Raw genomic sequence first — 15,126 nt, forward strand, 5'->3', positions numbered from 1 at the left:
ATGAGGAACATGCCATGGGTTTCCTGAATGCTCAGTGTGTTGTGGCATTTATGATTAAAATAAATAAATAAAATAAAATAATAAATAAAATAAATTAATTTTAAAACATTTTCTGTTTTGAGATTGCAGCATATGAACACCCAGCTATGCCTTTCAATGAATCCACATTACAGTAGAGAAAGTGAACATGCCAATGTACCAAAATGTAATTTGACAACAGCTCAAAATAGACAAAAAGAAGGAACATTTTCAGAAGTGATAGCAGAGAAGTGACAGAATTATGTAAGCAGAGGTAATGCTCAGGAAGTCTCATCATAAGAGACAACACACTTCTATAGCTATACTCATCTAATCGTAAAAACGTTATTACATTTTTCAATGTTCTTTTAGATCTGTTGCAGATTTGGGTCTGAGTGCAGCCTGGAGCAGTTCATTAGCTCTTTAAATATGAACATTTACTTGCTGTTCAATTTGCCTTCCAATATTTGTTGTTTATCCGTCTAAGTCTGGTGGCTGAGTGAATGTCTTTCCTACTCTCTTTATTGCGTCCTTCCCATATAGGGGACATACAGGTCAGATTAAGTTTGGGTATGTTCATATATGACTTTATTTCTGTGCTTTTCCCAGTGCATGTCAAAGGAGATTTTTTTTTTTCTGTTTCTGTTTTGTGAAGTTCATTGTTCTTTTTTATTCACTACATTAGTTTTATTTCACAAAACAAGATGTATGCTTATATTGTTTGAATTGACATTAACCATCCATATTACAATTAGTTTAAAAAAGGGATGCATGAATAAGCATTAAATATTTTGCTTAATGTTTGTTTGATGTCATGCATTTCTATTCTGAGACAATCTGTTCACTTCAGCCTAATAAAAACAAAATGACATGCTAAATATTTACAAGCTCAGAGGGATTTTCATCTTATTTTCTGACATTGGCTACATTCTGTATTGCACTGAATTCATTTGAAAAAACTGCGCAAAGATAATAAACCTAAGAGGCAGATATATTGATATAAGAAACAGTCAAGGACAAGGGAATGACGTTTGTACCAAGAAGCTGTCAGGGTTATGTTGTCATTCCATATTTCCCTGTATGTTTGTGTTTGTTCCTTTGATTGATTCATCTCACTCCCCTGTCGTTCATTAATTAACTCATTAGTTCCCCTTGTTTGCTCTGTATAGGCCTATATAAGCCCTCAGTTTAAGTTAGTTCTTAGTTAGTTTACAGGACTCCCTTGTAAAAGAGACTGTGTCTCAATGGGACTTTTCCTGTTTAAATAAATGTTCTATATATACATATATATATATACATATATATATATATATATATATATATAAGTGTGTATATAAGTGTGTAGTTTTGACTCCTATTCTCCTGTGTCTTGTCCTTTTTTGATTAAAAAGTTTTTAGCTTAACAAATCTAACAAGTACCAGTGGAGCGAGAGATTAGATGCTGTTTGGACCGATCCTGATATCATGCCTTTTAAAATAGGGATCTAAGCTTGGAATTACACACCTGCAATCCTACAATCTCTGTCAGTAATGGATGGTCTGAGGATGTGCTAATTTGCTTTAGTTAGTAAAAAAAATGGGACGTTCAGTCAGTGATGTCTTAAACAATATTGCATGAGATACAAGGTTTATTTGAATGACTATGATTTTGATTAGATTAGGTAATTCTGTATTAGATTTCTGACAATTCCATATTGTTCCCTTCCATATTGTTTTCAGGACCTCTGGGCTGCTTTGAAAGATCTTTCCAGAGCACCTTACATTCTGTCACCCAGTCGCCAAGGCAGCTCCAACGAGGATGGAGCACCAGATCATGCACTGACCAGGCAAGGAGAGAACCAGCACAAGGCCCCAGCCAATACACCTGCACAAGGCCAGGTGAGAGACATGAGACATGAGCATGTTACTTCAGTCAGTTTGTTCACACAAAATAAATACTTCATTGACTTAAAAACTTTATTTTTAGTTAGACTTTATTAACTAAAAATTATTTAGTTCATATTTGTATCTGTCTATCTATGATTTGTTTTTCATCACACAAGATTTGTTTACTCACCCAGTGATTGTGGAAGTTCAATGTAAGCACAGCTGGACCAAATGACCTTGCAGGATTCATTCCACAACCTGTGAAGCCGATCTGCAGATCAAAATACACAGGACAACTACTGTATGGGTCTCCTGCCAAATTCAAACTTCTTGCCAAATCTCTCCCTATTTATTTTGGGGCAAACAAGCAGTTCATTTGTGTTTCAGAAAAAAAATTAAATAATGCAGCCAAGTATGTTCAGCTGTTCATCGACTTGAATTACGTGCCATTTCAAGAAATCAGGAATAATATAAAACAAGGAACACGTAGGAGAATCACAGGAAATAAAGTTCGGGAAACAACTACGTGTAACAGAAACAAGACGGAACACAGAACAGAAAGAACTCAGTGCTGAAATACACAGGGAGGGTTATTTGGAGCTTGATGGGACCAGCAGAGACACAGGAAACGTGGAGCTGGGTGGGACCAGCAGGTAACGGAAGAATCAGGAAAATATCTTCTTCCATTTCCTTAAAAAAAAAATACAGAGGCCAGCTACAGCTCATTGTCAGCAGTGGGAGTGTGGGCGGGGCTTTCCTCCATGCCCTTGTATTCCACAAGCCAGTGCCGGCCTGAGCCTTTTGGGGGCGCTAAGCAGAATTTGATTTAGGGGCCCCCTCCCACCACGCGGAGTCACCTGTGCTTGATGATTATTGACACAAATGTCACGCTATAATGTTACATTATAAATTAATACAATGAGGTTATGTATTAATACAAAACAAATACTTAATAAAAAAATAAATAGCCTACTTAAATAAAAAAGTTGTAACTTTTCCTTTACTCTTTTACTAACTCTTTTAAACTTCTGAAAACAAACCGTCACAAAACATATTAAATAAATTATTTGCAAAATATCCTCCAACGTTTTGCAACACTTTGCAGTTTGAATGATGTCTTGTATGAACATGACGGAGTATGTTTTTATGTTTCCAATGTTCGATCGCGCCCGCGCCTCTCTCTCTCTCTCACACACACACACACACACACACACACACACACACACACACACACACACACACACACACACACACACACACACACACACACACACACACACATTCCAGCATTGCAATCTTGACATCGCAGCCTGTTCATTATAGCCATAATAAAATATAATAATAAAATAGTCAACCTAACATATAAAAATTACACTGCTCTGTTTAAATAGTCAGTAGTACAATTCGTAGACTACCATTCAGTGTAGGCCTAAGCACCGCTCCACTGTGATGTTTCCAAGCACATTTTTGCGCATGTGAAGAGGATGATTTTTTCCATCGATATCGGAACGTGAGTGAAGTACAAAGAAGCCTATAATAAAGAATAGTTTACCAACCAAATACATCGCGAATGTTGAAACATTTTGATTCTAATGAGAGAGTTACGTGAGCCCAACGCCGCTTACTTTCAATTTCGCTTTAAATTATTTCGTTTTGGCTTGTTTATAGTTATTTTTTTTATTCTTGTTCTGTTTTGAATATCATTAAATTTAAAGGATAAATCATTGATTTAAATGTCAATCATCAATCATTGATCAAATAAAATTTTTTTTTATTTGCAGTAAAAAAAAAACAGTCCCACGCTGTTCCACAAGCAGTCCCACGGCGATGCACAATGTTGCTGGCTCTCACACTCTGTGGGGCTAGAGCTCCGGGGTGATGGTTTGCTCAGTCCTCTTGTCTGGCTCTGTCATCGTGGCAGGCTCGGGCTCTCTGTCTGCAGTGGGCTCTGGCGTTAGCTCCACGCTAGGCGTGGGAGGTGGCTGGCAGGCCTCTGGAGCGGGGCTGGTGACGTCCTCCTTTGCTGGGCAGATGGTGAATGGGGATCCGCAGTTCACCAGTACCCACTCCACAAATTCGGTGAAATCTTCCAGAGGACCAGCACCAGGCAGACATTCGTTTAAGCTGGTTATGAAAAATACGCACAGTGTGTGTTCAGGAAAATTCGTTAAGCGCAGCAGTTGAAGAAATTTCCTGGAGTGGTCCTCGAGAGTTTGCTGTTCCTGCTCCATGCAGAGTAGCTGGACGGCCGATAAGTCAATCCTTAAATACTACTCGTTATGAGGGTTTGGTCTTCTGTCACAGTTTGTTGGCTGTAGTAAGCATCATGTTTCCACTGTCGGGCCAAAGCGAGCATGCTAGTGCGTGCCAGGGCCAGTCGTGTTTACTCTGTCACTTCTGGGGTTTGATTGGGCGTCATCTGGGCTTCCTCTGGGCCAACGGCCTAGGTTTTTTGGCCTGCCGGATACCTTTGTCCAAAGCGGGGCAACTGGGTCTTGACGAATGGTAATGGACAAAGGCGGAGTTTACTTGAGTCAGGAGAGGTTCAACACCGCTGCTCATTTCTCATGTTATTCTACCAGCTGTCAGGCTGCCAGCTAACTTCAACATTTAAGACATTTAAAACAATTTTCAGCTCAAAACTCACTTTCAGACACCAGCGAGTGTTTGAAATAACTTCCTTGCGATCTGATGCGGATTCTGATCACCGTATGAGGCAGAAATATATTTATATGCGATGCTAAAGGCTACTTATGCTAACCATTGTGATAATAAATACATTATGTTTATGGAAAATACCAGAGACTGCTTGAAGAATGTAGACAAATCATATATGACTATAATCGTGTATTTATTTGATTTTATGTATTATCTCTTCCCTGTGCCTTTGTACCGTACTAATGCATCCGCATATGTCATAAAAAACATGCACTCCGGTTAACTCGTATAACTCATAACTCCTGTTTTCATAACTTTTTCATGAGCTCCCTCTGTTACGCTGTCTGAAAGGATAACAGTATAGTGAGAGGGGAGGGATCGCTCAAACCTCCTCAGATCGCATAATTTCATGGAAAATTAATAGAAATATTCAATCTTTCTTAAGAAATATGATGAAAACATGATATTTTATCAACATTCTTCTAAATGTGTAAGCCTTTGGACTTAAAAGCCTTAGTGGAGTTGGGCATTCCACTGATCGCAATAAAATGGAGACAGGTTCAACCGTGTGTTCTGTTTTTATGTGAAATGGTAAATACCAGTTTGATTCAGCGTGATTGATGTGCACTCCTGACACAAATGAATAATTTACTGTCACTGTAAAATGTTTTATTGTAAAGCATTGGTCAAATATCGATGCTGTAATTTTAATTCTTCAAGTAAAGACCAAACGTTCACTTCTGTCATGCTCATTTTGCGATCTAGCTATTTTCAGTCAGCTGGTGAAATGGTGGAGTTGTGTGACATTGTTCTATGGGGGCGTGTTAAAGGAGAACTCCGGTCAATTTTAACATTGAGCTCATTTTTTTGAAAATTGGAGTGCCGTCAGTACAGAGAACAACGACAAAAATCGGTGTTGCCTACACCGTGTTATCCTCTTTTTAAAATTTGCACCCTGTTGACTTTAATGGGGCAAGTTTTAAATCTGCTTTTAGCCTCTTAACATCCTTGATGTGTCATTACAAGTGCACAGCCAATGTGAGTGATTCCTTCAGAGTGAACACGGGTGAATCTGACTGCAGTAGATGTGAAAGATATGAATAAAAATTAAGTTAATTCAGCCAGCGCTCATACCTGTATTTATTTCCTGTTTTCGGTCGAAGCCCACAGGAGTCGATTGTCGAGTTCTCCACTGTTGCTTAGTTACCTATGATCACGCGCGTGAACTCGACAATCGACTACTATGGACTTCGACTGAAAACAGGAAATAAATACAGGTATGAGCGCTGGCCGAATTAACTTCATTTTTATTCATATCTTTCACATCTACTGCAGTCAGATTCACCATGTTCACTCTAAAGGAATCACTCACATTGGCTGTGCACTTGTAATGACACATCAAGGATGTTAAGAGGCTAAAAGCAGGTTTAAAACTTGCCCCATTGAAGTCAACAGGGTGCAAATTTTAAAAAGAGGATAACACGGTGTAGGCAACACCGATTTTTGTCGTTGTTCTCTGTACTGACAGCACTCCAAATTTACAAAAAAATTAGCTCAATGTTAAAATTGACCGGAGTTCTCCTTTAAGGGCAGGTTTTAGAGAAGTGCAGCAGGGCTACTGGCCCTACAGTGGAAACACAACTTGATTTTGGTCTCGGTGCTTGAGGCCCAAGGCTATTGGCCCTGCTCGGCACGTTGTTAGCTCTGACTCGCACTGGCCCGACAGTGGAAAAGCGGCTATTTACAAAGGAGATCACACAAAGAGTCCTTTAATAAATTCAACAAGGAACATGTAGAAGAATCAAAGGAAATGATGCTCAGGAAACAACCAAGTCTAAAATAAACGAGACCGAATCAAGAACAGAAAGAACTCTTAAATAAGGTTCAAATACACAGGGAGGATGTTCAACTGAACAGAAACAAGTGTGTGGAACTAATTAACAACCAAGGAAACTAACTAGGTAACACATGCAGGCAGGCAAAACAGGGACAGAAGTGAAAACAAAACCAAAACTGAACAGATACGGTACAAATTAAATATACACTAAATTTAAAAGATATTTGAATCAAAAAACAAGAATTATGACTTGACCACTGTTTTCTTGTGCACCAGTGAGCATTCAGTTCACTTGAAAGTTTGAATCATGAACGTGAGTTTCTGTTTTATTCAAAACTATAAATAAAGTCTGAAGTTTTCTCATCTGTCATCCTTACCGCCATGAGATGACCAAGGGTGACTGACAGGCCAATGACTGCAGGGGTCACAGAGGAAAAGGCTGATTTGGGATGAGTGGCAGCCTGGACACACAGCACTAGCTGGAATGTAACAGCCATCTCCACTAACACAGCCTGATACAGATATACCCCCGGGGCCACCTGAAGGAGGGTAAGTGGAGTTTTATCTGTTATTGTTGGACACTATCTGTCTTTTCAGACTGACTCAACTCCTTTCCTCTTTCACTCCCATTACGTGACAAACTATAAACTCATATTGCTTTTCCTCACTTTCTCTGATACATACATATACCACTTTTCCCTTGCTCATTCATTTTGATAATTTCTTGCCATTTCCTTCTCAGTGATTACCCGACCTGTCTTTCTATTATGATGCATCTGTATTTCTGTTTACTATTACAAACTTTTTGACAGATCTGTATTGTACAAAAAAGAACACAAAAAAGAGAAAACAGAAGAAAATGTAGTGTTCCACATTGATAAGTGCACAGAGATGTCATTTCATGCTGAACAGGAACAATACAGAATATAATATGGTTTCTTACATTTCTACCACGTACTATCAAATTTCTTCATTATGTATTTTCTTCTTTAACAACCATCAATGGTTAATCAACATTGAAAGCAGAATTAGCTCATTAGCTAATTAAAAGTATAACACTTTGCATGTCACAATGAAATTAAGAATAATTTGCAAGTAATCATTAAATTAGATTGTGGAATAAATGAGAATGGCTTAATAGCTTGGCAATTACCCAGAGTTAACATTATAATGGTGAATAAAAGCCCTAATTTTATCGAGCAAGCGCATTAACTATAGACACAGAAATGTGTTAGATAAATCTAAATTGGTTTCTTCAAGATTTTCACAGGTCTCCAATGAAACCAAATTGCAATTCATTAAGCTACATTTAATTTTGATTCTGACAAAGTTGAACACAGAGATGAGAAGATCCAGATGACGAAATCAGAGGATCCGAAACACAGAGATAAGATGATCTACAGAACAAAGACATCAGAAAAATATATACATCAGACGATCCAGAAAAGACATCAGAAGATACAGAAAGCAGACGATCCAGAACAAATATATCAGAAAATACTGAAATCAGACGATTCAGAACAAAGAAATCAGAAGATACAGAAACCAATATCCATGACACAGAGAATAATATTAGGGAATCTTATAGACCTATAACCTAGGAGAAACCTGTAAGATCAGAAACCTCTCACCTCAGTAACCCCCAGGTTGCTCCTTAGGGCAATCGGTGTAGTGCCTAACAGCAAAGCACAGGCACTGAGGGCACCAAGCAGCTGGGCTCCCACCAACAGGACAGCCCGCCAGGGACTCACCCTTAAGCCTGCGACCAATGCCAGGGTAACCACTGGGTTGAGGTGAACCTCACCGAGGCAGACACGGGCCAGGGCTAGCGATACTCCGAAGGCAAAAGAAACATGCAGTGGGTCGGTCGAGCATGCCGGAGAAGAGTCCAGCGTCGGAAGGGGTTCGTCTGTAATGGAGTCCCAGGACATATGCCCTGGATGCGGCCACAGCACGACAGAAGAGAGGCTGATGAAGAGGAAAAAAACGGTTCCCAAAAACTCACAGAACATGTCACGTAAAAACAAGCCAGTCCATACATCCCTCAGGATCAAACTGAACGTGGACATGGGTTTCAAGGTGCTTCTTCTTTTTCTCGTCTTCTACAACTTCAATCAGTTTGTATTGCTCCTCGTATAAGATCTCCAGTAGCAATTAATTTTGAATTTGCAGTTCTGATTCTAGATCTTGAAGAGACATCAGCATGATAAGAATTATCTATTTAAATTGCTCAAATTCACACGCACGTCGTTCTTATATTTGCCATTCAGCACGGGACCCTGTGACGTCTACAGTTGGATCCCTCAGCTTTCACCCTGCCTTCTTTTGTCCACTGGCCTGATCTTTCCTGAACACTGTTATAGAAAAGGCTTTCACCGGGTGCTAAGTGAAGAACCAGGAACTGCTTTCAGACTCTCTCCATATGCTAAATGTCTCCTTTCCAACCCCAATTGGATTTTCTTATCGAAAACCAGCAGTCCTCTCTCTGGGGTTTCACCTGCCAGAGGGGGGTTGAGGGTCTGACTTGATTCAGTCCCTTTATCGAAAAAGCTCTCATGTATTCCTTTGAGGTAGTCATGACTGAAAGGGATTAAGATGTGTCGAATATCCAACATTTTACCCAGCAAGTGTTAAGACGAAGAAAGATTAGATCGTTGTAGGCGTTAAAAATCAGAGAGGAGCCAATATTGTGAAGACTGTAAAGAATGGTGCAAAGGAGACTTTTGTGCTTTCATTCTGAGCTGGACAACCCCAAATACAAGCAAAACTCAATTTCAAATCACAAAATTAAAGTATGAGAGTGCTACTCTAAGGGATGTGGTCCATGGCTATACCTGCTCATGCTTTCAGCGGCAAGCTCTCTCAAAGTGACTGAGAAGAAAGAGTGGAAACGAAAACTCTTGCGATAACATGGCTGACCACAACAATGGCTGCACAGTTTGAGACTGAGCTTCTATGACATTCTATAGAGGTCACAGTATGAATGTAGGATCAGGATAAGTTTGATATGAGTGAAACATGATTAGGAACTATAAAGTTACCTTTTTAGAGGAAAACAGCTAGCTCTTCTGTATATGATGAGGCTTTTGATGGAAGGACATTGGAGGACTCAATGTATGGACAGAGGGAGCAGCTCATAGCCTTCCTTTGTGAAAAAGACATGAAAATGGTTAGTCTGTATAATGCATTTGTTTGAAATCAATGCATCATTAACTAATATATAGTGTAATCACAACAACCTGTAGCTGAATGCACTCAAAACAATAGAGATGATTGTGGAGAAACTTCCCAGCTCTCCCCCAACTCACCATCATGAGCAGCAACAGTGACGTTATCCAGGTTGCTGGGCACTAACCATCACTCAGGACTGGAAATGGAACACTCACACAGGCTCCATTGTGAAAAAGGCCCAGCAGCGGCTGTATTTCCTTCACCGGCTGAGGAAATTCAACCTGCAACAGGAGCTGCTGATACAGTTCTACTCTGCAGTCATAGTCTGTCTTCTTCACGTCTGGTTTGGCTCTGCAACCAATGCAGACCTCAGAAGACCCCTCTCCAAGAACTGTACTCATTCAGAGTGAGTAAAAGTCCAGTGGATGCTGCAAACTGGTGGTGGTTGAGGGGAGATCCCCTGATATGATTGTAAAGCACTTTGGGTGTACAGTAGTACAAAAGCGTATTTATAAATGCCTCATTCTATTCTATTGTAAAAGGGCTGGCAAAATTACTCTGGACCCATCACACCCTACATAGCACTGAGCACCAACCAGGCACAAGAAAAGTTTCTTTCCTCAGGCCATCTACCTCATGAACAGTTAAATGCTCCCACTGGGTAATAAACTGCAATGCACAACACCATTTCATATTTATTTAGCACACCAAACCTCTTATTCACATTCCCTTGCATTGCAAATAACATACCTGCACATACAGATATGGTCTATTTTGTATTTTATATATTTATTTTATTCACTTTAATTTAATTATCTGTATTGTCACTGTCATTCGAATTTGACAATCACACTAAGCCATATCGTGATTTTAGTTTTATTTCAAATCATCGTGTAGCCCTAACTGTCAATACTGACATTACAAAATCACATTGTTTATATTTATAGACATTAAGATTCTGTGGGAATGAGATAAAAGCAAAAACCTCTGGAGCAGGGATGATGTCCTCTGCCTTTGTGCTTTCCAATAGGTTTAGAGTGGTTGACCCACAATTGTAAAGGGTCCAGAAATGTGAAACTCTTGGTTAATATTTGGAAAACAAGCATTGAGATAAAATCCACCAGAGTAGCAGTGGTGGCTACTGTAAAATATTTCTAGGTAGGACTGTGCCACATCCAACAATTTTAGCAAACATCCCAGAATGACATAACAGAAGGAAAACAGGCTTGAAACGTATTTTAAATAAAGAAAATTGCTTTCACATGTTCAGGATTAAGATTGATGTTAATTCTCACAAAACTGTATTTTCTTTTTTTTTTTTATTTTTTTTTTTCATGGTAAAATAAAAATACTTTTTCATTTTCAGAATTCACAATTTATGTATACAGTGCAACAGCAAAACTTTTTTTTTATAAATATAAATAACTACAATTCAAGCTGCAATACCAAACAGGACAACATGCAGATGCCAACAGACCAATACCAGCCGTTTCAAACTTGCATACAGCTACAGATCCATTCAGAACACAGCAGAACATACCTCAGAGTATACCTTCAACATCCCTTTATGTGAAATTTAAAGGGGAGCTATTATGCCCCTTTATACAATTTTGTTAAAAAAAACTAAATAAAAGTGAATTTCGTATAATAGCAAATATCTGACATTGACCTGAGAAATAAGGTAAATGAGACCAATGACTCAAAATATTTTTTGCTGATATCCAAGAGAAAAAGGCTGTCTAGGTCTTTCTAAGGTCAAAGCGGTATTAAGATTCCAGTTCAATATTCTCGTCTCAGTAGGTTGATGGCGTCTTATCTTACAACCTCAGTCTGCGGTTTTAGCTGGCTCTCAGATTTATGTTCATTTTGTTCAGTCTCTCCCCTGGACAGGGTTGGGTTTATATTCATTGTCCATCCTCAACCTGTGGCCATCTGTAAATGGTTTCTGAGCTTCTGCAGAGCCTCAGAACCATGCAGGTATAAATCTAATCAGGCCACCCCTCCTGCATTTGAAGATTACATTTGGTCACCCCACCAGCACAAGGGCTTTGTTGTTCCAAGAAGTTCAGAAGAGTATCATTTTGGATTGGATTCCACTGGAGGATTTTTTTGTAATTTATTCAGGCCTCAGGGGTTTCACATCAGTTTCTGTTCTTTTAGTGAAACTTCTCTGGGAGCAGAAGTCTAAGTCATTGCACTTTTCCGCTGACTTGCATATCATGTCAAGCGCTGCTGTTCAATTCACACCAAAGAGCAAATCATATAAAAAAAGAAAAAATTAAATAAAAAAAGTGTTCTCATTGTGAATCACATTGCTTAAGCCCCATAACATTTGTGAATATAGCAGGAGAATTAGGTGCATGAATAAAAAAAGTTTCTAGGCAATTTTGTCCATTGGAAGATAAATATCTCTAGCCAAGTCTGTCTTCAAATGACATCCGATATAATTACCTGCAACTTCAGCCGTCTGTATGTATTATTAATGACAAATCTAATAAGACTAAAACTGTCAAATTTTTTATGAGGTGAAAAGGTTTCTGAAGTTATGTGATTTCAGCCCTAAAGGAGGCATACATTTCAGCGAGTCAATTTAGCAAGAGTTTTCTGACTCATTACTCATTTTTAATGAGTGAAGTGGGCGCAGTCAATGGATAACTAGTTCCTGTTTCATTTTAGACCTCTTTTATTCAAAGGACAGTGAAAAAGTGACAGGATGTTAGTGGGGAACCTGTTTGATAACAGTCATTATTGTTTGTCATAGATATAACACATTTTGCCTCATTATTTGAGTTAACCATACTTAATTGTTAAACTGAATTGCTTGAATCTGTCCACTAAAATTCACAAAAAACTCAGCAATACAGACTCAGCCTTCACTCAAGTGTTTCCATTGAAGACCGCACGGAGGTCAGTTAACGCTCAGCAAAGCGCCTCCCCGCACACACCTCTAACTTCCCATAATCGAAGGCGATGACACATCCATTTTCACGCCCCGTCTTCCAGTATGCTTCTCACCGGCGAGGGTGAAGCTGTGTGTCATGATCATCCAGCTGATAGCTGTGGTCTGTTGACTGCTAGCTGACCTTGAGTCATTGTAACACTCAGTGGAATCCAAACTTCAAACTAGGGCTGTAGTTACCTGTATATATATTTGGACTTTTGGACCTGCCATTACATTTCCTAAAGACTGTCAAAGATTGTGTGTTTCTACAAAGTTCTGTCATGAAACTCATGGCTCAGGCTGAAAGGTCCTTAAGTCCATCTGCTTGCAATCACATCATTCTCTATAGGGCATGAGTATCAGTAGCCAATGAGCTCGCTGCTCAACCTTTAAGTACTTAGTCAGCATTAACTGTAGCAGTTGCGGTTTTCAGAAACCCTCCCTCTTCCCCAGCTCCACCTCTAAAGATCTGCTATGGGTTATTAATGTATGCTATTTTGTATAGCAGCAGCATGTCTTACTTGCTCACAGCAGTGTGTCATAGCAGTAGCAAGTCATGTACTTGCTCTGCAGCATTGTCACATTGTCATATCCCATACATTGCCAAACACTCAGAAATACAGTTAAGTGAACCATAAATTAATGTTCAAAAGTTTGGGGTCAGTAAGATAAAAAAAAAGAAGAAGAAAAAAAAAAGAAAGAAATTAATACGTTTGTTCAGATTTCTATTTCAAATGAATACTGTGCTTTTGAAGTTTCTATTTATCAAAGAATCCTAAAAAATAATAATAACTGTATTTCACAAAATTGTTGCTGTTATTACTGTATTTTTTGGACAAGTAAATACAGCTCTGGTTGAGCATAAGAGATTTAAAAAATCTTACCAAACCAACCCGTACTCTTCACATGTCAAAGGCTTTTAAGCCATTTCAATGCAAAAGCATAAAGATTGTCAAAAGTCTGAGATACATAGAATGTTTTAGCTCTTCCAAAGGCACTGCTGTTGAAACATGCCATTTGTCCTTGATAGCCACGAATGCAGAACTTTGCTAGAGTGTAGAGATTTATTCAATAATAAAATGACAGCCAGTGAAGTAGGACTCAAGGGCACACAGCAATATTACCTTCCAGTAGTTATAAAAGACAAAAGAAGTAAAGTTATTGATTTGAAAGTTTTACGGCAAAAGTCAGATATTAAACGTCAAAAGCATTCTTGATTATTAGCATCATCCTCTTTTAAACCTTGTTCAACATGCTCCACTGCTTTTTTAACATTCTCTCACTAGATGGCAACATTACCATGTAACACTTGCTCTCTACAGCAATTAGACAGTATTTCCAAATCCCACATTTACCCAGCAATGCTAGCATGCAGATTTGTGTAAAGATGTATTAAATATATTTTAAACCTACAGTGATATAATTCATGAATTGCATGAACATGATATTAATGGCACGGTAGAGGAGTAATGTGGGCAGGCCACTCTGCGACACTTGTCAGTTATTTTACGCACTCTCATTTATTTGTTTATCTGGCTGTGAACGATATTGCACACAGAGGTTTAGAGTGCTCCTCCTCCGCCAGCACATTTGAAAGAGCATATTTCCATGTGGCGGGGAAGCTGATATTTCAAATACCATGGCAACATTTGTGTCATTTTGTGTTGAGCCTATAATGAAAATCAGTGACACTAATCTGATAAACCAGGGGGATGCAAAATACTTGCTAGCAGACTTATCAGGGTTCATTACATGATAACTCATTGTATATTTCTTTGTATCTTACAAGAAAGGCAGTGCAAGGAAGTAAACAAAACACAAAAGGTGTTATTGTGAGAGATTCTATTGGTTTCATACAACAGATTCACTGCAATGGCAAATAAAAATCAAGTTCTGTCCGCTTGTCGTTCGACAACCCCTGGTGTTCACTGCATGATGTTCAACTGCTTGAAAGAACTGAGATCTAAGAGTACTGCTCTGCTCTCAGAAACCTGTAACCCATTCCATAACTATTTAACTATTCTGACTAAAAGGCTTCAAATTTCAAACTTCTAAAATCTCATTGCAAACAAGCAAAAAAATAAAAATAAAAAATTAATAAAAAAAAAATTCTGTAGCACTATAGTGTCACCAAAAGAAACTGCAAAAATAGTGACTGTTTTGAAACAGGTTTTTCAAACCCTCCTCCTGTAATAATAATGTCAGCTTAGCTTTCTGGGAAATCAACAAACAAATAGCGTTGACTTTCTGTATCAAAATGTACATTTTGGCTTATGTAGTGCAGTTATTTGGACCTTTGAAAAAGCTTCCCTACTAAGAAACTCAAGTATGTTCATCCCAAAGCAGCCCTCACACTGTAAAGTTGACAATTCGGTTGCATGAGACAAATCTTAAAATGTCAAACAAAACCATGAAAAACACTGACAAAAAGCACACACTAAGTTTTGCATTTCTGCAACATTCCAAAATGCATTTCTGCATCATTCTGAAGATTATATTAAAGAAAAATATATTATAATTTTATAATATTTACATTTTTAAAAAATGATAAAAATATATAAAAACATTTTTTTATTGGGAACATTGACATTTTCTATTCACTAAACATACTGAGAAATGTGAAACATTACAGGTC

The 15,126-nt window shown here is 38.4% G+C and overlaps 1 protein-coding gene across 1 annotated transcript; it reads right to left on the reverse strand.

Annotated features, from left to right (window-relative positions):
• Nucleotides 1-1,690: 1,690 nt before the first annotated feature.
• Nucleotides 1,691-8,391, reverse strand: LOC308696204 (lens fiber major intrinsic protein-like; the record flags this gene model as incomplete). Its single annotated transcript, XM_081374669.1, has 4 exons — nucleotides 1,691-1,882; nucleotides 2,075-2,155; nucleotides 6,757-6,918; nucleotides 8,011-8,391. The coding sequence occupies 4 exons, from the start codon at nucleotides 8,389-8,391 to the stop codon at nucleotides 1,691-1,693; spliced, it is 816 nt and encodes a 271-aa protein (XP_081230795.1).
• Nucleotides 8,392-15,126: the final 6,735 nt, after the last annotated feature.

The sequence above is a fragment of the Scardinius erythrophthalmus genome (genome assembly GCF_964197995.2).
Source record: "Scardinius erythrophthalmus genome assembly, chromosome: 1".
In the NCBI taxonomy this organism is placed as follows: Eukaryota; Metazoa; Chordata; class Actinopteri; order Cypriniformes; family Leuciscidae; genus Scardinius; species Scardinius erythrophthalmus.